Raw genomic sequence first — 22,680 nt, forward strand, 5'->3', positions numbered from 1 at the left:
AGGGAGATTGACTGTTATCTTGAACTTCTTCCATTTTCTAATAATTGCGCCAACAGTTGTTGCCTTCTCACCAAGCTGCTTGCCTATTGTCCTGTAGCCCACCCCAGCCTTGTGCAAGTCTACAATTTTGTCCCTGATGTCCTTAGACAGCTCTTGGTCTTGCCCATTGTGGAGAGGTTGGAGTCTGATTGATTGAGTGTGGACAGCTGTCTTTTATGCAGATAAGTTCAAACAGGTGCAGTTAATACAGGTAATGAGTGGAGAATGGGAGGGCTTCTTAAAGACAAAACTAACAGGTCTGTGAGAGCCGGAATTCTTACTGGTTGGTCGGTGATCAAATACTTATTTCATGCAATAAAATGCAAATTAATTATTTAAAAATCATACAATGTGATTTCCAGGATTTTTGTTTTGGATTCCGTCTTTCACAGTTGGAGTGTACCTATGATAAAAATTACAGACCTCTCCGTGATTTGTAAGTGGGAAAACCTGCAAAATCGGCAATCTATCAAATACTTGTTCTCCCCACTTTATGTATGTGTATATATATATATATATATATATATATATATATATATATATATATATATATATATATATATATATATATATATATATATATATATATATATATATATATATATATATATATATATATATATATATATATATATATATATATATATATATATATATATATATATATATACGCACGCACGCATACACACACATACACACACACATACACACACATACACACACACATACACACACATACACACATACACACACATACACACACATACACACACACACACACATACACACACATACATACACACACACACACACATACACACACATACACACATACACACATACACACACACACACACACACACACACACATACACACACACATACACACACACATACACACACACACACACACACACACACACACACACACACACATACACACACACATACACACACACATACACACACACATACACACACACATACACACACACATACACACACACATACACACACACATACACACACACATATATACACATACACACACACACAACGGTCACTGGCTTTTAAGACCGCTGTGCTGCTGGGTGGGAAGGGGATGAGAAGGTTTCCACGTCCACCCAGGTAATTTGTTGCAAATCAGCATCTCAGATACACGACTGTGACAAATTTCTCTGATTGGCTAAGCAAGCCATCAGGTAATTGATTTGCTTTTCATGAGCACAAAATGTGTGAACCCAAATTTCCCATTAACAAGTTAAGCCCCAATTCTCGATGCACTGGAGAGCCTGCTCTTTGATGACCACAATGTTTCATGAAAACAGGGAATGTATTACAAAATTACAAAAGGGAATGGGGAGCAGAGGAAGAAGAGCATAACCACCGAAAGGATTGCATGATCTCTTCTATGTTTTTATACCCCCTGTGCGTGGCGTGAGCTACGTGGCCCTCCGTGCCCTTCTCCCACTTGAGCTGCGTGGCCCTCCAGTTGCTGCAGGATGGAAAAATCACAATGATGACAGATGAACATTGGTGAATGTATGAAGGGAGGAAAAGACGGGGCTTTGACACAAACACTTGAGCAGGCGGAGGACAAGAGATTCTGAACACGTCCTACTCGACACTATCTCTCCAATTACAGCAATTTCAACATACAGTACCTCTGCTAAACATGTACGATGAAATAACTATTCTCAACGATGCCTCATTTACCTCCTTTGGCCAGATCCGTAATATGTGTATATCGGATTTCCCGCTCACACCCCCTTGCTATTGTAACAAATTGGAAAATACTTCATGCTAATGAGCAACCTCATGCATTGTGTTTGCTTGATGTGTAAGTTGAACTCAGCTGGAGCACCGCTGGGAATGAATTGCGGATTCCTACTGACTCGGACTTTGTTTATCTGCAAACAAGCTTGTGGCTTCCACATACAGTCAACAATCACTTTTTGAAACCTGTGTGAAAATATGTCTAGAATTTTAATTGTGCACATTATTGCCTTAATTGGACTGCCTGGCTTGCAATGCTGTTATAGATCGGGAAATCCGAAGAAGCCTCCAAAGAAGAGGAAAGACAATCGCAGCTCGAGGAATCGTACCGGTTTGTGTGGGATCATCAGGACACCAGTCAAGGTGTTGCAACAGAACTCGATGACATGGACTTGTGAATCTCGGCTTCTTTAATACGCCCGTTCCTATTGTCAACACAAGACATCACTTGGTCAACGATACGACTTTTCTTTTTTTGTTTGTCTTCTGGCTTAATGCCCGATCGATGGAAAAATTCTTGCAGAATCAGCATTTATTTGTGTGGAATAAATTCTTCGATCGAGCACCGTTGCTGAGCAAGGTGAACCTGAAGGAGAATTCTTGCAAGACTGGTTCTTGCAATTTTATGAATGCCCCCACCCCCTCCCCCTCCCCTCCTTCACTGACACCATTCCTGGTTGGTTGAGAATTGTAAGGATATTTGTCATCCCTGGTTATTGAATGTTTTACAAAACTGTAATCCTTATTTGGTATTTGTGGTATAACTTAGGATGTCAGGTGTGGTTGGGAGTGGGGGGGGGGGGGTGACAGAGGGTCTTCTACCAAAAGCATTGTTAATTATCAGATTTTTGTTTAAATAACTCTGCTGTCCTCATCTTATGATCCACCTTCAGGGAAAAGTTATTTTTGGTGGGTTGGTCGCCTGTTCTGCCAAAAGTACAAGTGCACGCAAGAACTTGGGGGGAGGGGGGGGGAACCAAACAAACTCTGAACTGCAATTTCGACAATTCAATTAACAGCTGTGTGAATGTTGAGATTTTCATTTGTTTGTATAAATATGTTGAATGTGTCAACCGCTGTGTGTCAAACTGTTTTCACAACCAGGAAAAACCTCTACGTTTTCAATCGGTTATTAACGAATCCCAATTATTTGAAATGGATTGAATGACACGTACCGAGTCAAAATGGACGAGTGGTTAAATTATTTATATTATGTATGTACAGTATATGTATAATTATTATCGTTATGCTTTCTTTTCTGTTAAAAAAAAAAGAAAATACAAATTACAGTACCTCCATTCGGATTTGGTACTTTGGTAATCGCCACCAAGAGGCTGTCGACGTCGTGGCGACACTGCATATCAATGAGCGATCCTTTTTAATCTTCAAGAGGTTGCACATCCTGCTACTGCCACAAGTGTGCAATTGATCTGCTTATCCTTCACATTACAAAGTATTTTGATGGCTGCAATGAAACGTTTGCTAAAACTAAAATGTCCTCTCAAAAATTCAGCTCTTGCTGTTCTTTAAATTTTCCCACATTGTTAAACATGGAAATGTGAATTGTCGGCTTCTGATTTTTAACTGACGTGAAATATCCCTCGTTTGATCTGTATGGGATTACAGACCTACCTGATGGGAACCAAGTCGGTGTGTCATGATGCGATTAAAGTATTGAAGTATGGTGATATTTTTGGTGAATGATACCTGTTATATGATATCGATCATCATGCAGGCTTTCTATTTAACTTTATTGTTAATTTGTGAAACTTTTTCTACCAAAATGCGCTCACCCATGCACATTCACGTTCTCTTCTACACACGCCGAGTCTTTCCCATTCTGTTCCTCTCTGGGTCATTGTGACTCGTTTTTGTGTTCTCCATCTCGTGTATGTCCATACTGCACACACTTTGGTAGTTTGTGAAACCTCTGCCCCTTGTCTGTTATTCAGCTACTCCATCAGCCTAGACCTTTTATTTATTTATTTGTACAAGATCTAAGGCTCGTAGTGGAGCTGCTAAATAAAGGAGAAGCAACACAGGACTGTTGGAGAAACACCCACTGAGCTCGGGGGGGGGGGGGGGGGAGGGGGAAATGATCGTGTCCCAGGGGACTTTTGGTACCAGTGACACCACAACAATGGTGCTGCATTTTTCACCGCATTCAATGGCATGTTAACTCTGCCACTGAAGGTGAAGGAGGTTATGTTTTCACCCCTTTCTTTGTATGTGTTTGTTTGTGTGCAGGATATCTCAAAAAGTGGATGGATTCGGACGAAACTTGGTGGACACGTTGGGTGTGTGACGAGGAAGAATTGATTCAATTTTGGTGAAGATCTGGATTTGGATCTGATATTTAAAAAGTGATTCTTCACCATTAAGAGATAGGGCTAAACTAATATATATCTGTGTGTGTAATATCTCAAAAAGTTGGTGACTGATTTGTATGAAACTTGGTGGACATGGGTGTGTGACAAGGACGAATTGATTCCATTTTGGTGAAGATCTGAATCCGGATCTGGATACGAGAATTGTTTAATTTTTTTAAGTGATTCTTCACCATTGAGAGATTGGGCCAAAAACGATATAGTACTGTATCGCAAGATATATCAAAAATGTAATGGGCCCGATATGTTCTCGTGGATCAGGCATTACGTGGCGGAGGTACGCGCTCTACCGAGTACCCTTCTAGTTTTTGCTTGTAGTTTACATGTTGATGGTTATTCACATTGTTTCAACACATTTTGGATGCCTTGGTTGCCCAACTTGTTTTCTGATGCTATCCTGAATCGAGCGTGTCTGGTTTCCCGTTTCTGAAGCCATTTTGATTGTCAGTGCCACACAGCCTCTGCACGGACTCTGCTCTGCAGCCCACTGTGCGAAGCAGGAGCCGTGCAAAAAGATCCCTCGTCGGTGAACATTATCACGACACTTCGCTCGGGCCGACAGCCTCTCAACGGCGATTTTCGAAATTGAGGCACATCTTTGAGCGGAGTTATGTGTGAGATTTATTTTCATTTATTTATTATATGTAAGAAAGCATAACTAATATACAAGTCTCATTTTATATGATCGTCCATTTTGGCCCACCCTTAATTTCCACCTCTTTGGATTTGCTGGTGATTGTTGAAAACGTAGTGAGGGAGTTCTAGCTGTTGAAATGCAGTTTGGTGTGCACACACGTTTACATTCGGCATGTTTTTGCATTTATAAAATGTCAACGGATAGTTGGGTAACACAGTGCGTTTCAAAAGAAACAGTGCAGTCGAAACTTAGCACCTCTCGTTCAAAAAAGATGTCTTTCAGAGAAAAGTATTGATTGTCAAAAGTATTTATGATCAGCCAGCGGGTATCTCACTTGAGCGAGACAACGATGCGTGCAAAGTAAAACGAGCAGACATTACAATTTTTAAGTTTAACAAACACACGACACGTAAGTATTAAGTTTGGTGCACTGTTACCTTGAAACGCCTTGTACGTTCACTGGAACGAACAAAAGAAAAGATGGTGGTGGAAGTTTTGCTTTGACCTGAAAAATCCCCCAACGAAACATTATGTGTGATGTCATTGTACTCTTACAAAGGTTCCATTGAGGACGTGTCCCAAAGGGGAAGCCTATCTGCATTTTGAGATCTCGCCGTATTGTTTTTGTTTTAATCTGATCATGGAATTCCACTTTGAGACCGGAATCCCGTTACTGGTGGCATGCTTGCGATGCAGATTTAGGTTTTCTGATGGAAATGACCTTGTCGAGTTGAGACAATTCAATTTTTTTGTTGAGTTGAGACAATCCAATTTAATATTTTTTTATTTTTTGTGCTAGGGGTGGATTGGAGGAGGTATCTCTGTATTTATTAAAATAAATATGCCTGGTGTTGGCTCAATGGTTAGGGTGGTGGGGTTGGGATCCTCGGATCCCGAGTTCAAATCCCACTTGGCTGTTGAATTAATACCTCGTGGGGTTGACTGCTTGTCATCCTTCCGAGGTCGGCAAAATGAGTACCAGCTTGCTGGTATCCTGTGTTGGAGTGGAGACTCATCCAGGATTGTGCCCAATAGCCGAGAGTGCTTAATCAGCACCAACTCTGCACAGAGTATGGTCCCAATGGATGGATGGATGAAAATAAGATTTTCCCTGGATGTGCTTTTCGTGCCATTTTGTACACTGATGTCCTTGTATTGAGGATGAAGGCAGCAGTGATCTCCATATGTGCAGGTTTGCTTCTGGTTTACCTAAATCCCAAGGACCTGGATTGTATCAAATTCTGCCCACGATGGAAGATCGCATGTCCTCTTCTTTTGCTGACATTAATAATTCAAAAATGTAAATCCATGACAACTCAGCACAAGTTAGTCCTTTTTCTGTAGTTTCTAGACAATGGTGCAGGTTTCTTTGTTATTATTATCTTTTTTTTTTCTTTTTTTTTTTTCCTGTTGGTGAGGTCGTGCTTTCATGTCAGTTTTTTTGAAAAAGGTGAAAATCGTTTTGCCTCCATTGTGTGTACTTCAATTGTTAATATCACCACACCACCATAATCGATTTTTCATGATGCTGGTGTTCCATAGAGGTATTTAAACAATCGTTTGAATAAAAATGGAGACAATTGTGCTTTGAGTATTTGAATCGAGTCTGACAGCATGGTGTGGAGGCGTCACACGTACCCTTTTTTTTTTTTTTTTTTTTTTTTTCCTTCAAGTCTCGTCTATGTTCGATTCCCGTTCCCACTTTCGACTGTCGGATTGGTGTTTCCTGGGTGGGGGTGCTGCATCACAAAGTGTGTGTCCTTTGGATGAATGTTAAATGGCATGTCCTCTGCTCGCATCGGCAAGTTGCTTCAAAAGCGTGTGTGTGTGTGTGTGTGTGATCACTGGTACCGAGAACAAATCGCAAACTCTACAGTATGGCAGCCAGTTCGTAGAACACAGGCCAAAGGCTTTCTTAGACTGACACCATAAGGTGGGAAATACATCGGACCATTGAAGTAGTAGTCAGTGCAGATACATCCACTGCTCATCATCTACCTAATCAGAATGTGCTTCATTGTGAACTCCCAATAAATTAAAACGGTCACCTTTTTACTAATGTTTAAAGGGAGGTGAGTAAATATTAGTTCGCTTTCAAGGAACCTTTCCATGGTGGAGGCCATTCTCCACACCAAGCTTGCACAATGGTTGTGTGTTTAGGTTTGTCCATGCTCTATCCTGTTTTTAGATCCTCGTGGAGGATCTCTAAGTCTTACTCACGTTGTTGTTCTTCATCTTCTTCTTGCGGCCTTTTTTGTTTCACAGCCTACAGTTTTCATCGAAACTTCCTGAAACTTGGCATATATATGTAAAAATACCCTGCGCAGACAGTAACCATCTCCGATTTTGAAAATTTCTCTGAGAAAAAAAGTTATGACGTCAAAATATCTCCGCTAATGAAAATCGCCTAAAAAAAATTATCTCCAACTCGGCAAGCTTTTTGAATTCTGTTTGCGGGAATCGAACAGGGCATTAGCAGAGATGAATTACCGCACATATGATACATCACTATGACGTCATATCAATTTTTATGACGTCATTCCTATTTTTGACTTTTTTTTGTTTCACAACCCAGAGTTTTCATCGGATCTTCATGAAACTTGCCATGTATATGCAGAAAGCACGCGCACAGGCAGTAACCATCTCCGATTTTGGAAATTCTTCCTAGAAAAAAAGTTGATGTCATAATATCGCAGCTAATGGAAATCGCCTACACCATTATCTCTGAAATTAGGCAAGCTGTTTGAATTTTGTTTGGAATCAAGCCGGGCATTAGCACAGATAATTTATCGCAAACCTGATACATCACAATGACGTCATATTCGTTTTTATGACATCATTAAGAGGACGAGGATCTTCGCTCATTTGAGCTTGTTTGTTTATGTTGAGATTGGAGCATCAGCAAGGAAAGCAGCACATATCATTTGTTAAGTCTTTGGTATGACTTGGCCCGGATTCGAACCGCCAACCTCCCACATTCAGAGCAGACCATTACGCCATGGAGTCTGGTTCAGTCCACAAGGATGTTGGACACAGGAGGCCATTTGACCCATCATGCCTGCGCTCCATCTGTATCCCTAGTCATTCTAACAGTTCATCAACTTAAATTTGCTGGAGGCATGGGAATGAGAATAGAGGAGGTTGGGGGGGGCAATAAACATAATGGGTACAAAGTAAATTCTGTAAACGTTTTTTTTTTTTTAATGAAGCCATTCAATCCATGAGTAAATGGTGTTTTCGTCATATGTACCTGACTACGTTGCATTGTACCTTTTATAGCAAATAATTCGCAATATGTAAAATCGATATATCTACATTTATCAATAAGAATTGGTTTTTTAAAATTAATTGCAAAGAAATATTGCTCGTTTTGTAACTGGAAATCTGCTTTGATGGGGTAAATAAATAAAATCTGCACCATGTCGCAGTAGTTGTGTCATGACCGTCAGAAAACCGGCACCAAGTTTCCACATCCTTGGATATTAATTGTGCTATAAACTGGAATATTTGTTTCTTTGTCATTTTAGGTCTTAAAACTTTTCATGAATCAATTTTTCTGGTCACTTTTCTCTAAAGTGTGTTCAGTCACCAAGTTTCTTATAGAGCGCTCGCCAAGTAGCTAAAGCACTCCATTCAAAACCGTTGATAAGGTACTCTGCTGGCTTGGCAAGCGCTATCTTGCTACCTGGTAACAACATATCCTTGGATGTATTACTTTGTGTTATGTATTCAATCGATAGGGTCTAAGACTGAAGTGGGAACAACAGGTTTAATTCGGATACGTGCACAACACAACAGAGCACCGGAACATGGGCGGGTCACATGACTCTCCTTAATGCATGCATACATGGGTGCACCTGGGCATGGTTATCACAACTAATACATCTCCCCCACCCTTTTAAAAAATTATTTATCTATTTATTTTTCATTTTTACTAATCAAGGTGCTCAGGAGGCTCAGAGACGCGAGTTGATCTTCTCACGGCTAGTGGAGGGCTGGCCTTGCTTGCGACTGCTGTGGGTTTCTCAAGAAGGGCTACATGGTCGGGAAGGAGTTCAGGTGCATTGATGGGTGAAAAGCTTTCATGAGGAAACACCTCAGGTACAAACACAGATGGTGTTGATACAGGAGTGGGTGACAAAGGCACTTGAGCTGGCTCATTGTTTGGCTCACCATTACGTAACCTGAGTTGGTCAACGTGTTTACTCATGTAACTACAATCACACAAGTTCACAAGAAACATCATTTCACCAATGTTATCGATAATGATGCCAGACAACCACTTGGTTCCACATCCCAAGTTCAACACGTACACAGGATCATCGATCTGGAAGTTGTGGGATGCAGACGTTTCTGTTGATACTTGTTATTCTCAACATGGACCGTTACGTCCGGGTGCACTAATGATAATCATGTTGTTAATTCATGACCCATCAGAAGCTTGGCAGGTGAGCAACCGATGGTTTGATGGGGTCTGGTGCGGTAGTTCAGCAACACACGAGCGAGACGAGATTGAATGGAGCCTTCCTTGACGCTGCTTCGACCATTCTTGATCTGAACAGCACGTTCGGCTTGACCATTACTGGCGGGTTTGTAGAGGGCAGATGTGCAGTGCTTAATGCCATTCATGTTACAGCAGAGGATGAGGATGTCACCATGAGAGCTTCAATCCGTTTGGAGTGGGCATCAACTATGATAAAGAAAAGCTTCCCTTGAAATGGATCAAGATGGTCGATGTGTGCTCTGGACCATGGCTTTGATGACCATGACCACATGGCCAATGGAGGCTGTGGTGGTGTCTTGGCATGGGCTTGACAAGTGCAACAATAGCATGCTCTGGACTCGATGTCACTGTCTACACCAGCCCACCAAACATGGGCTCTGGCAATAAATAGCCTTCATGGTGATTATGCCTGGATGAGCATTGTGGAGTTCACTGATAATTTTCCTGGGGAGTTTGTGTGGAATTATCACTCAGCTACCCCAAAGCAAGCAGTCTGCATCAAAAGAGAGCCCATCCTTCCGGATGAGGTAAGGTTCAGCACTCATCGAGGACTCCACATGTACCGCAGATGCCCATTTAGCATACGTTCTGCTGCACCATTCTTCCATCGCAAGATGGAGACATTATTGAAAACTTTACCAAAGACAGTCGTATTCCAGGAAGACATACTAGTATAGTGACTGGCAAGTCACACCATGAACACCTCGAGAACCTAAACGAAGTTCTCAATCGGCTGTCACAAGCTGGGTAATGCCTAAGGCGTGAGGAGTGTACCTTTATGGTACATAAACTTGAATACCTGGGTCATCAAATCTCCTGTCAAGGCATTTTGCCCTCTCCGAGCAAGTGTGAATGCACCAATGGCACAAAACATTTCAGAACTTCGTGCATTCTGAGGTATGTTGACCTACTTTGGTAATTTCCTGCCTCAACTAAGCACAACCGTCGAGCCTCTACATCTCCTCAGGAAAGGCATTGTCTGAAAATGGGAAGCTGCCCAAACAAGAGCGTTCTAGGCCGACAAAACCATGCTGTCCTCCTCGCCATTACTTGTCCATTATGATCCATCCAAGGAACTTGTTCTCAGTTGTGATAGCTCTTCATGTGGCATTGGGTGTGCATTGTTGCAAACGAATGGAACCGGTAATCTCCAGCCTGTTGTGTATGCATCACGAACCCAATCTGACACACAACGTCGCTTTGCTCAAGTAGAACGAGAGGCGTTAGAATGTGTCTGGGGCACCTTAAAAATGCACCAATATGTCTTTGGATGGCATATTATTATTGAGTTTGATCACAAACCATTGTTCGTCTCCTGGGAGAAACCAGAGCCATTCTGCCCACATCATCAGGTCATGTACAACGTTGGGCATTGACCCTTGCCGGTTATAACTATTCATTGGTTTACCGCCCGGGTAAGGATATGCACTGTGCTCACGCGCTGAGTCACTTGCCGATTCCCGTAACCATCTCAGAATCTCCACAATATGGCGATATGATTCTTCTCATGGCTAACGTCATTCACGATGAGGCGCCCGTAACTGCTAAGCAGATTACTTCTGCGACCAATAGCAATCCAGATTTGTCACAAATTAAATGCTGTGTTATGTCAGGTAATTGGGCATCACTACCAGAAGGGCATCACTACCAGTAGGGGCGAAACCATACCTCATCCGGAAGGATGGGCTCTCTATTGATGCAGACTGCCTGCTTTGAGGTAGCCGAGTGATAATTCCGCACAAACTCCGCAGGAAAGTTATCAGTGAACTCCACAATGCCCATCCAGGCATCGTCACCATGAAGGCTATTGCCCGAGCACACGTTTGGTGGCCTGGTTTGGACAGTGACATTGAGCCCAGTGCACGCCATTGTTGCACTTGTCAAGCCATGCCAAGACACCGCCACAGTCTCCATTGGCCATGTGATCATGGTCATCAAAGTTATGGTCCAGACTACACATCGACCATGCTGGTCCATTTCAAGGGAAGCTTTTCCTTGTGGTAGTTGATGCCCACTCTAAGTGGATTGAAGCTCTTGTGGTGCCATCCTCATTCTCTGCTGTAACAATTGAAGCTCTACATACCATGTTCCCACAGCATGGTATTCCAAACTCCATTGTATCAGATAATGGATCATCATTGACGAATTCAGAGATTCAGAACTTTTGTGAAATGAATGACATTAAGCACTACACATCTGCCCCTACAAACCTGCCAGTAATGATCTGAACGTGCTGTTCAGATCATCAAGAATGGCCTAAGCCACGTCAAGCAAGGCTCCATTCAATCTCGTCTAGCTCGTGTGTTGTTCAACTACCGCACCAGACCACACCAAACCACTGGTTGCTCACCTGCTAAACTACTGATGGGTCGTCGATTAACAACACGGTGATCATTAGTTCACCAGGTTGGACGTCACGGTCCAGGTCGAGAATTACAAGTATCAACAGAAGCGTCATCACGACCAAACGTCTGTATCCCACAACTTCCAGATCAATGATCCTGTGTACGTGTTGAATTCCGGATGTGGAACCAAGTGGTTGTCTGGCATCATTATCGATAACATTGGTGAAACGATGTTTCTTGTGAAGTTTTGTGATGACAGATACATGTGTAAACATGTTGACCAACTCAGGTTACATCATGGGGAGCCAAACATTGAACCGGCTCAAATTCCTTTGTCACCCACTCCTGTATTAACACCACCTGTGTTTGTACCTGAGGTGTTTCCTCATGAAAGCTTTTCACCCATCAATGCACCTGAACTCCTTTCTGACCATTTAACCTTCCATTGAGAAACCCACAGCAGTGGCAAGCAAGGACAGCCCTCCACTAACCCTGAGAAGATCAACTCGTGTTTGTGAGTGTCCTGAGCGCCTTGATTTGTAAAAATTAAAAATTAAAAAACAAGGTGGGGGGGGGAGGGGATGTAGTCGTAGTTTATTTAATAATGCATCCAAACATGGGTGCATTGGGGCTTGTTAAAGGAGAGTCACGTGACCCGCCCATGTTCTGATGCTGCGCCCGTGGCCGGGAATAAACCAATTGTTCCCACTTCAGAATCTTCGTCTCTGACTATTGAACACGTTACAAGAACCAGTATCTTCTTCAGTTTCATCACAATCGTATCCAGCATCAGAGTTGGAGACTCTTTACGTCACTCCAATTAAGTCTCATTATTCGGAACCAATCTCGGCCGAAGAGGGTTGGTCCTTCTCCACGCACTTTCAGTAGTGGTGGGACATGAGTGCCGTTTCCATATCCTCCAGTTACGTGATCTGAGCCACTTACAGGAACCACCTCCTTGGTGTATGTTCTCAAGTCAGTAAATACGAGCTGGAGTGCAGGATCCTTTCTCGGAGGGGAGATGGAGGAGAACTTCCTCTCGATCATCATTGATCTGGAAGCGCCGGTATCAACTTCCATCCTCACCGGGATCTTATCGATTGTTACACCAACTATAATTGGAGCATCGGAGCTCTTTGTTCCAACAGAGAAAACCTCAAGAAGTTCCTCACGCGTCTCTTGGCTGTGGGACTATTTTTTCCTCAAAATATCCTTACTTCTGCTTTCATCTCGGCTGTAGCTCTTATCTTTGTTCTCGAAAACTGAACGTAACACACAACAACTTCATGCGACTGTGGTGCGAGCATCGAAATGAATGTAAGACTTGGAAGGATTATGGCTGTTCATTTGCAGGCACAATTGTGTCGCAACCACACGCCGCCATGTTGCTACGCCCAGCGCATAATTCACGGCGTCCCGCGTTGCGTTATGTTTTATGTGAGAGAAAAAGTGTTCACATCGACTTTGATTTTTGAACTCAAAATGAACATTCAATATTCAAGATCTCCCGAGAATTTATCACGCGACTCGAAATGGATCTGCGACGAGTGGGCCTCCCAAGATGGCGCTCGGTGGCGACAAACTCGTACCTCACATAATCTTTCCAGTCGTCCACGGTTTAACGGCTGTGAGTGATACGTCCTACAGCAGTGAAATGTTTCGCAACTTATACACTGCTTATATTTATTCGTCATTGCATTCGGTCCCCGAAAATCTGGTTCCATGTTCGATGAAAGATTAAAGTTTGTTTATCATTTCATCGTCAAAATGCGTGTTGAGATTCAACGCTTGCGAGCGCACGAGGGAGGTTACGTTTCATATCGACATGATAGGCGACGCGAGCAGGTATTTTTTTTTAATTATTTTTTAATTTTAATATTATTATTTTTCCTCCCCCTTGAAGTAATTCCTGAGAGGATGTGCAAAAGGTGATTTGTAATTTTATTTTAAATCTATAGTTACGAGTTACGCCGCCGCCGTCGCGATCCGCCATGTTTGCCGTTTCCACGGTTCTTATGAGGTAAAGCTATCGCTTGTCGATAATTCTCCTCAGTTATGTATTTATTTATTTTTCTCAATTTAATTATAAAACCTGAAGTAATTAGGTATTCATTTTTCCTAATTTAGTTATAAAAACCCGAAAATACCTCGTAAGTGAAGTCTCTATTGACGTTTGATACTTGAGGCCTCCCTTTACGCCATTAGGTGTTTGGTGCATGTTTGTGAGAATCGATGCCTTCGCTTCCCGCCAAATCGTGAGGCGAACACTACGACGATGACGACGATGATGGTGGTTTTGCTCTCGAGTCCAAACAATGGAGTGTTTTAATCGGATTGGGGAATGTGAACTGATTTGACGCGACTTGAGGAAACCGAAGCTCTTGTATTTAAATGTTTTTTTTTTATATTCCGAATGTAGTAATTCCAAAGGATCCACAGTCTCCGCGGGACTACGCCGAGTGTATTATTTTTTTGAATTCTGTTTGCGGGAATCTGAGATCGCGTACTCCTCCTGTACGACGTCATCGTTTTTATGACGTCATCATTATTCGCGGTCGCGTACTCTTCCTGTGCGACCATCGAGCGAGGGAGGCCGTTTGGCCCGTCGTTGCCGTGTTGCACTCCGGAATTAATTAATTTTTGCTCGATATTTAATAAGCAACGATGTTCTTTGATGTTTTACCGAAGTCGAAGTAACTCGTTCTCGATTCAGGTGACCCAACTTGGTGATATGTGTAACTAAAGAAGCAATTGACTCGTTGATGGATTTTCTTCCAGTTAATAGGGTAATATGTTGCCTGGATGGTGTTGTTTCTGGTACCATCCCTAGTTTGAGGGGGGGCAAGGGGGGGCTAGAGTCGGTCGTTGGTCCTCTGGTCGACATCAAGGACCTGTCTGGAAAGCCCTCTGCATGACGTTGGAGCGGTACGCTCTGTCAAACGATTGCAATGCAAGCTGCATCTTTGGAATTCTGGAGAAGACAGGAAGCTGATCATTCACCTGGAATCGATTCATTGCTGACAAGTCTCACGCAAGCCTGGTGTTGGCTTAGTTGTTAGGGTGGCGGCTTGGGATCCTAGGTTCCTGAGTTCATGCCCCGGTGGACGCTGAATTAATATACACCAGGAGGTTGACTCAGCCTGTCATCCTTCTGAGGTTGGCAAAATGAGCACCAGTGCGCTGGTAAGGGGGACACTGCATCAGCGGCAGAGCCGCGCGCCAACCAATGATGCAACCAGCAGCCACAGGCTGCATGAGAGAGAGAGAGAGAGAGACACAGAGAGAGAGACAGAGAGAGAGACAGAGAGAGAGACAGAGAGAGAGACAGAGAGAGAGACAGAGAGAGAGACAGAGAGAGAGACAGAGAGAGAGACAGAGAGAGAGACAGAGAGAGAGACAGAGAGAGAGACAGAGAGAGAGACAGAGAGAGACAGAGAGAGACAGAGAGACACAGAGAGAGAGAGACAGAGAGAGACACAGAGAGAGACACAGAGAGAGACAGAGAGACAGAGAGACAGAGAGACACACACACACACAGAGAGAGAGACACACACACACAGAGAGAGAGAGAGACACACACACACAGAGAGAGAGAGACACACACACACAGAGAGAGAGAGAGACACACACACACAGAGAGAGAGAGAGACACACACACACAGAGAGAGAGAGAGACACACAGAGAGAGAGAGACACACAGAGAGACGTGCATTTCACTTTGCATCTAGTTTAATGGCTGTTTGACTGAGCCACAGCCTCCCTCACCTGTAAAATTTGTCTGTAGTCAACCTGTTACAGGGGTGTGCATACTTTACGGTTGCATGGTTTGGTGATCTGAGTGTGCGACAAGGCAGGACTTTGGTGTTTCTTTTCAGACACCCAAGACGTTCGCTGATCACTTTTGGTCCATAATTGTCTCTGTAATTTGCTGCTGTCGAGTGCAGTTCTTCTCTTGGAGCCTATTCTGCTCAATTTCACCTCACCAGACTTGAAGTGGTGGAAGGAAGGCAAGGTTCGGCCCTGAAGGAGACGACTCGCTGCAGAACACGTTCCTCGAATCCTCCAACCACAGATTTTTATTAAACTTTTTATTTTTCTTTATTTCCCCCGTTCTTGTCTGTAGTATCGCCTTCCTCAGTTTGTCCAGTCACAATCCTTCCCCCACTATTGTAAGAATGATCACCATCTTATGCTGCTCCCATTTCCACTCGTGATGTTTTGCACTCTCGCTAATTACCTCTGCGATGGACGGAGGTTATGTTTTCACCCCTGTTTGTTTGTCTGTGTGCAGGATATCTCAAAAAGTTGTGGACGGATTCGGATGAAATTTGGTGGGCAGGTTGGGTGTGTGACGAGGAAGAAATTATTAGATTTTTGGTGAAGATCCAAATCCGGATCCGGATACGACAACTTTTAAAATTCTTTTAGTGATTCTTCACCATTGAGAGATGGGGCCAAACACGATGTCCATCATGATATTTCAAAAAGTTGTGGACGAGTTATGACAAAACTAGGTGGATGAGTTGGTTAGGTGACAAGAACAAGCCGATTCAGTTTCGGTTGAGGTCCGCATCCAGATCCAAATCCAGCCTATTTGTGGGATACAAACCGTAAACTGTTCAGTTTGGCAGAGGTACGCGCTCCATCGAGTGCAAATTATTGTTCTTCTCTGAGTCCACCTGCACTTCTATTTTCACCACGCTGATTCTGCTCTTTCCTATACTAGTAATATACATTCCCTCCAGGAGGGAAATAACCCCCTCTCATCGGCAAGGGGGTCGATGGTGAAACCACATACGCTATTCCACGTGCACAGGTGAAAATCGCAAGTCATCTCCTCACCCTCGCAAGAGAAGTAGTGGTTGGGGGGGGGGGGACCTTTTTGTAACACCTCGTTGTTGGCTTGGCTGTGGTGGTGGTTGTTCGTGTGCTCATCATGTGTCCTGCTAAACTCTTAAGGGTTCCTGCTGTCGTAAAATATTAAATGTTACTGTTGGAACTGTTGCATAAAGCTCGTCGTCGTCGTCGTCGTCCTTCAATCCCGGAAAGACTGGCTTTTAAAAGCAGTCTTATCTACAATTAAACGGACACAAATTTTTGTTCCAAGTAAATTGATTATTCAATTACCAACTAATAAAATCGATTATCGCCTTTCAAGGCTATCATCTATATATTAATACTGAAGGACCAATTTTGTGCTCCTCCTAGCAGTCGCGTCATGTTTTTCTCGGTATGTGACCTGGACTGAAAGAGACTTCGTACCTGTAAGAGTGCATCGCACATAGTGGCAATAGTCAAACTTCAACTCTGAAGCAGAATAAACACTTTTCGTTTTACATTCGTTTACATAGCGACATGTGACGTCACCGCTGAGAGGCGTCAGGACGTCATGACATCATCGGTCATTCGCTTATGTCATTACGTCTGTCGTCGACAGACCGTTACCGCTGAGAGGTGTAATTCCACTCCTCGAAAATAGCGTCTGCAATGTAAAACCCTCTTCTGCACATGCTGACTACCTCAGAATGTGAATTTCACACAAAAATGTAAAAAGAAACATTGTATCTTCTATATATTAATACTGAAGGACCAATTTTGTGCTCCTCCGAGCGGTCGCGTCACGTTTTTCTCGGTACTGTGACCTGGACTGAAAGAGACTTCGTACCTGTAAGAGTGCATAGCACATAGTGGCAAGAGTCAACTTTCAACTCTGAAGCAGAATAAACACTTTTCGTTGAGACGGGGGCGAGGAGTGAAGAGGCGGGGGCGGGGGATGAAGAAACGGAGGCAGGGAGTGAAGAGGTGGGGGCGGCGATGAAGAGACAGGGGCGAGGAGTGAAGAGGCGGGGGGGCAAGGTAAGCAAATTTTTGGGCGGGGGTAAGCAAATTGAAAGCGGGAGATGGGTGGGGGATGAGTGGGCGGGGGCTGGGGTGAATTAGGCGGGGTTGAGTGTGAGGGGGTGCACAGGGAGCGGAGGCCCAGGGGCAAGTGGGGCGGGGAATCAAGAGACTGGGGACGGGGAGTGAAGAGGCGGTGGCGGGGCTGGGTAATTAAATTTTTGGGCGGGGGTAAGCAAATTGAAGGCGGGGGGGAATGCGGCAGGGGCGGGGGATGAGTAGGATGGGGCAAGCACGCCCTGTCCAGTCCATGTCCCTCGAGTGTGGGTGAGCTGGTGAGGGTGGTTGAATGAATGGAATCCGTCTGTGACGGGGTTTCGGCTAGTTTTTATTATTCTATGCCAACAGGAACCCGGTATTTAAAGAGCGTGATGGGCACGTGGAAGGATGGACTCTTCTCCTTTCAGTGATAGATGCCCACACGGTCCATTTACTTGTACCCTTCTTGTTAGTTGTATTTTCCCTCCATCCCTAATTGTTGTGCTGTCTCTTCTTTTCCTATTTACCCCATCACTTGTTCACCTGCTCTCCCCTGATCCACCGTTTGTTGTGTTGATGTTTCACCCTTGTCATTTCAACTCTTCTCCGCTCCTTGAAATATGAATGAAAAAATATAGAAGCTTTTCATTTTAAAACTTTTATACCTGGTTCTAATGTGTCAATAGAAGTTTGTTTCTCTACTGAAACATTCCATGGTGTTCCTAGAATCGTATTTAATGGTTCTCGCATCAATTTTAACTTGAAATGTCTTACCTGTTTTGTTGTTTATTTATATATTTTAGAACATTTTGTGTTGACTTCTGCATTTGGTGAAGTTTATTCTGCATTCTGTATTACCTGAAATAATTATCATGTCTTGTGGCCTTGACTGTCTCACCAGCTTTCGTTGATGTAGTCAATATGGGTGTGAAGCAAAGAACCCGTTGCTTTTTTGACATCTCCATCAACAATGTTCCTGGTGAGATGTTCAATGAGATGTTGATTCCATAAGCCTTATTGCAGCTCTTGAAAAGGATCCATGTTATCATATGGAATGGTTTTCTTGGGAAGGTGACAGTAGCAGGGGCAGTTGATAAGTTTGAACTGAATTTGGACAAGGACTTTAAGGCGTTGAGGCATGGAGGTGGTGGGGTATTTGTTAGAAACCGTCTGCAGGCCGAGCGGGATGTCTATTTTAATGAACCCAGCCATCTCGTTTAAAACTTCATGAAAACCCTGCATAGGGATGGAGATATTGGCAGGAAAGGTAGGTTGCTTGAAACTAGCCAAATGTGATGGAGTTGTGATGTGTGTAGGTTGGAGATTGTTTTGCATGTGTACGGTGTTGTGGGACAATGTAGTTCATTTGTTTGCATTGGGAGGAAAATATACTAGTAATAGGCGTCCACAGCCATCCTCAACCATGTTGTGGAATGTCAGCTGAGGCCCTCACTTTTTGTTTTTTCTTCCGCCCTCACTTTTTCACCTCCAAAACCGTTTGAGTTATTGACACAAAACTTTAAACATAAAAGCACCTACCCATGGATAATCTTTTTTTAATTTTTTTAACAAAGTTGCGTGATGATTGGATGGAAAATGCGGCCGGCGTTCCAAGAAATCAGTTTTCTGTTGGAACCGTTAGCTCGGTGTTTCACGAACTAAACAAGGAATAAACTGCCTCGACCTCGACCTCGACCAAGCTTCGCTCAGCTCAGGTCAGGTATGGGAGCACGCGCCGGAGCAGCGCGTCGCTGCGTCCACTTTCCGCCAGTACTCCATGGGCTTCCGTCTGGCCATTCCCCAGGTCGATGCCTGGCCCATCCCTATCTCCTTGAATAAATATAGTAAATCCTCAGCCAAATAAATAAAATAAATGGCGCGCAGGATACGGTGATAGTATTTTCCAGGGTGGTCAGAAACGTGGAGAATACATGGTATTGATGTGTCAAGTGGTCTCCTGCGTCTGTATATCCTTGTGTGTACATCCTTTTTATCAGAATGGAAGAATTTCAGATGGTCTGTGTATGTGCATGCATGTTTTTATTTATTATTTTATTTGATTGATAGTGTAAATTTCCATAACGAATGCGTCGTCTTTGTCATCTTTTCGATATCTTGGGTAATGAAGCTGCGAGTGTTTTTGACTTCACCTGTTTTTTTTGTAATTCACTTGCAAACAGCCGGAAGGATTGTGTTTGAGTTGTTCTCGGACAAATGCCCAAAGACTTGTGAAAACTTCCGTTGTCTTTGCTCCGGTAAGTTATTTTACATGTCCCATGCATCCTTATCTTAGGATTATGGGGACAAACATGTCAGAATGAATTTGTGGGGGCTGGAGATGAAAAATGTTACAAATTACATTAATTTGAGAAAGTAATCCTGAATTTTAAAAAATCCTGTAAAGGTCACTTTTTCAGGGCGATTTGGTACATAATCATGGGGTCAAAGATTTGCATAAATAATAAATGGATGGCCACTTTGATCAAAGTTGAGAAGCTTGTGTTGATCTTATCAGATGCTCCTTTACAGTATTTGCTTTGCATTGAACTCAAATGTTTTTTTTTGTTTTTATTGTCCAGGCGAGAGAGGTGTGGGTAAAACAACTCAAAAGCCTTTGCATTACAAAGGGACACCTTTCCATCGGATTGTGAAAGACTTTATGATTCAAGGTGGAGATTTTAGTGAAGGTATGACTTTATCAGCTCTTTAAAAATAAGAAACTATCGTTTCATGCATCTTATGACCAAGGCAATTAACAATTTGCATCCCAAAATCTGTCCGGTTTCCTGTCTCCTCTCTCATCTCTTTGCACATCGTTGCCAAGCTTCATTAGCATAATTATTAGTCTTGCAAGTATGCTTACGACCTCTAAATTTGCTTCGAAGTTTTATTTTGTTCTGCCCAGTCAAAACTAGTCTCTTGTCAACATGGTCAATGAGTTCACCATGCCAGTGACCGTGTAGACAAAAGGTGCTTCAAGTCCAGTCATTTTGGGGATTGTTATTGGTCTCGATTTAATTCATTATTCACGGCATTGTTATTGTTCTAGGGTCCTCCTGTCCTTTCAGTTCCTATCCAATTAATTACAAGTTATTAATGGTTATTTTGCTCGTTGTACATAAATGGAAAAGGCAAACAAAACTTGAGAGTTCATAGAACACCTTACCCCACGCAGACTTGAGAAAAAGGACATGGGCGGGCAGGTCAGCCAGCAGAAAATTTGATTGGTCCAGACGTTGTAGTAATGTTTTGTTCAAGTACTCCTAAACGGAAGGATTTTGAAAGTGCCAAAAAAGGCGATTTGTGTTCAACAGTGTATAAGTATGTAATTTAATTTAAATAAAATAAGGATTTTAAAGGTTGTAGAAATTGTTTTTTTCGGAAGTTTGCTGCTGTTAATGCAGCATCTTTTACACCACCTTTTTTAACATGTTACATTAGTTCTTCATACCTGTAATTTGTGTCCTTTATGACATCTTTAAAGGGGAACCCAAAAGCAATTTTTTTTTCTGAAAACCATTGGGAATCATTAATCGCGATCTAATTTGCCAATCACAAAGTGTCAAAAAAAGGCCAAGTGTCGGTTTTCGATTTCACCACTGAACATTACACTGTGAACTCAACTTGATACAAACTGCGGTTTTACGTAGAGAAACAGTGCAGGTCAGCTCGGATTCTGACACTGATTCCACAGTCTTTGGTGACACTGAAGGTTCTCAGAATGTTGAAAGTGATCATTGGGATTTTGAAGAAGCTATTGGAGACAAAATTAGCGATGGAAGCTTTTCCGGGGGAATTGTGGAGCCGAATCGTTTTGAGCCTTGTGCAAGCGATTCAGAGGAAGAAAGCGGAAGTGTTTGTGAAGATGAAAGCGCTGGTCGCATGATTACTTCAGCTCAGTCGGGTTTGATTTTCTGTTCAGTTGATGGTTTATCAGGGAGGGATTTTGTATTAATTGATAAATCGGTTTATATATGACTCGAACAGAAATTCCCATCATCGCCCGACAGCACGGGCACTGCCAATAACACTCTGACATCGCGGACAAAATGGGCAACGAATACTTTGTCCCACCATTGCAGACTGACCAGGTGTCTTGTATGTTACGGGATTGTCCCGCTTCACACTTTTCCTGGACGTAATTTGTTTCTGTGGCGTGTCCCACTGTCATGTACGTGAGGTGTCGATGTCCCTTTCCAGTAGATGGGGATTGTTGAAGGAGATGGTATGGGGTCGTGGTGGTTATTGGTGATGATTGTGTGGGGGGGGGGGGTGGGAGTGGTGGGTATTGTGTGGGATGTTGGTATTGTGGGGGGGTGGGCTGTGGGATGGTGGTGTGTATTGTGGTGTTGGTGATGATTGTGGGTGAATGGTGGAGGGGGGGAACCCTGAAAGTAATTTAGCGTCCTTGGTCAAATGATCTCTGAGGAGCAGATGATACATACAAAGACAGACTTTCTCTCCACTATAAATAGATGGTAGTTCATTTGATTTGGAGAAACTTGTGTTGATAATAGATCATTATTTTTGCAGTGCTCTTGTTGTAACTGCCGAAAAATGGCAACAGGTGTTTGATTCATCGCCCGTGTATATATGCCGGTAGCTGGGTAGAGATGCTCCAGTTTCGAGCAATGCCTGTTTCTTCCGCTTAATCATAGGTATGGAATCTTCTCAATTGTGGTGGATAACCACAAGATCTAGCCATCTCTGTTGTTTCCTAACTGTGCTCTGTAAAATGTTCTGAGCATAAAACCAAATATTTTGCCGGCCCGATCCACACTCGGCTAGTTTGGATAAACTTCATCCAATTTCTGGCAACCCTTCAATCTTTCGGCCATTGATGTAGCATGAAACCATCTCGGTTTGTATTACTGCAACCACCAGGGCATATTTGTTGAATGCATGGGCGAAGCATATTTGTAGAAATTCGAAAATTATTTGCCATTTGAGTTAAATTTTACCGCAATGTAACCCGTAAACAATACGAAAGTGGCGCTCGCCATCATGGTGAGACGTCACAGCTAATCGTGAAGAAGAAGAAGAAGAAGAAGAAGAAGAAGATTTAGTATTTTAATTGCAAATTTACCTGTTTTATAAATCTGAAGAAGATGCATC

General features: G+C 43.0%; 2 protein-coding genes across 4 annotated transcripts in view; both read left to right on the top strand.

Annotated features, from left to right (window-relative positions):
• The window catches only part of OS9 (OS9 endoplasmic reticulum lectin), a 28,802-nt gene extending 25,297 nt beyond the window's left edge, over positions 1–3,505 (top strand). The window contains exon 12 of the mRNA XM_085851022.1: positions 2,082–3,505. Coding sequence (XP_085707148.1) covers positions 2,082–2,213 — 132 coding nt within the window. The 3' untranslated portion in view covers positions 2,214–3,505. The remainder of the gene's footprint in view (positions 1–2,081) is intronic.
• A 437-nt stretch (positions 3,506–3,942) lies between these two features.
• Positions 3,943–22,680, top strand: part of LOC147013794 (peptidyl-prolyl cis-trans isomerase G-like) — a 70,386-nt gene continuing 51,648 nt past the window's right edge. Inside the window, exons 1-4 of one of the 3 annotated variants that reach the window (XM_085851019.1) lie at positions 3,943–4,816; positions 18,467–18,544; positions 19,746–19,820; positions 20,145–20,252. In XM_085851019.1, coding sequence (XP_085707145.1) covers positions 4,813–4,816; positions 18,467–18,544; positions 19,746–19,820; positions 20,145–20,252 — 265 coding nt within the window. In that variant the 5' untranslated portion in view covers positions 3,943–4,812. Of the gene's footprint in view, positions 4,817–13,514; positions 13,534–13,630; positions 13,709–18,466; positions 18,545–19,745; positions 19,821–20,144; positions 20,253–22,680 lie in introns of those variants that run through there. The other 2 variants (XM_085851021.1, XM_085851020.1) reach the window with 2 other exon arrangements.

The sequence above is a fragment of the Eptatretus burgeri genome, chromosome 13 (assembly GCF_056783735.1).
Source record: "Eptatretus burgeri isolate ZD-2024b chromosome 13, Ebu_testis_v1, whole genome shotgun sequence".
Classification (NCBI taxonomy): domain Eukaryota; kingdom Metazoa; phylum Chordata; class Myxini; order Myxiniformes; family Myxinidae; genus Eptatretus; species Eptatretus burgeri.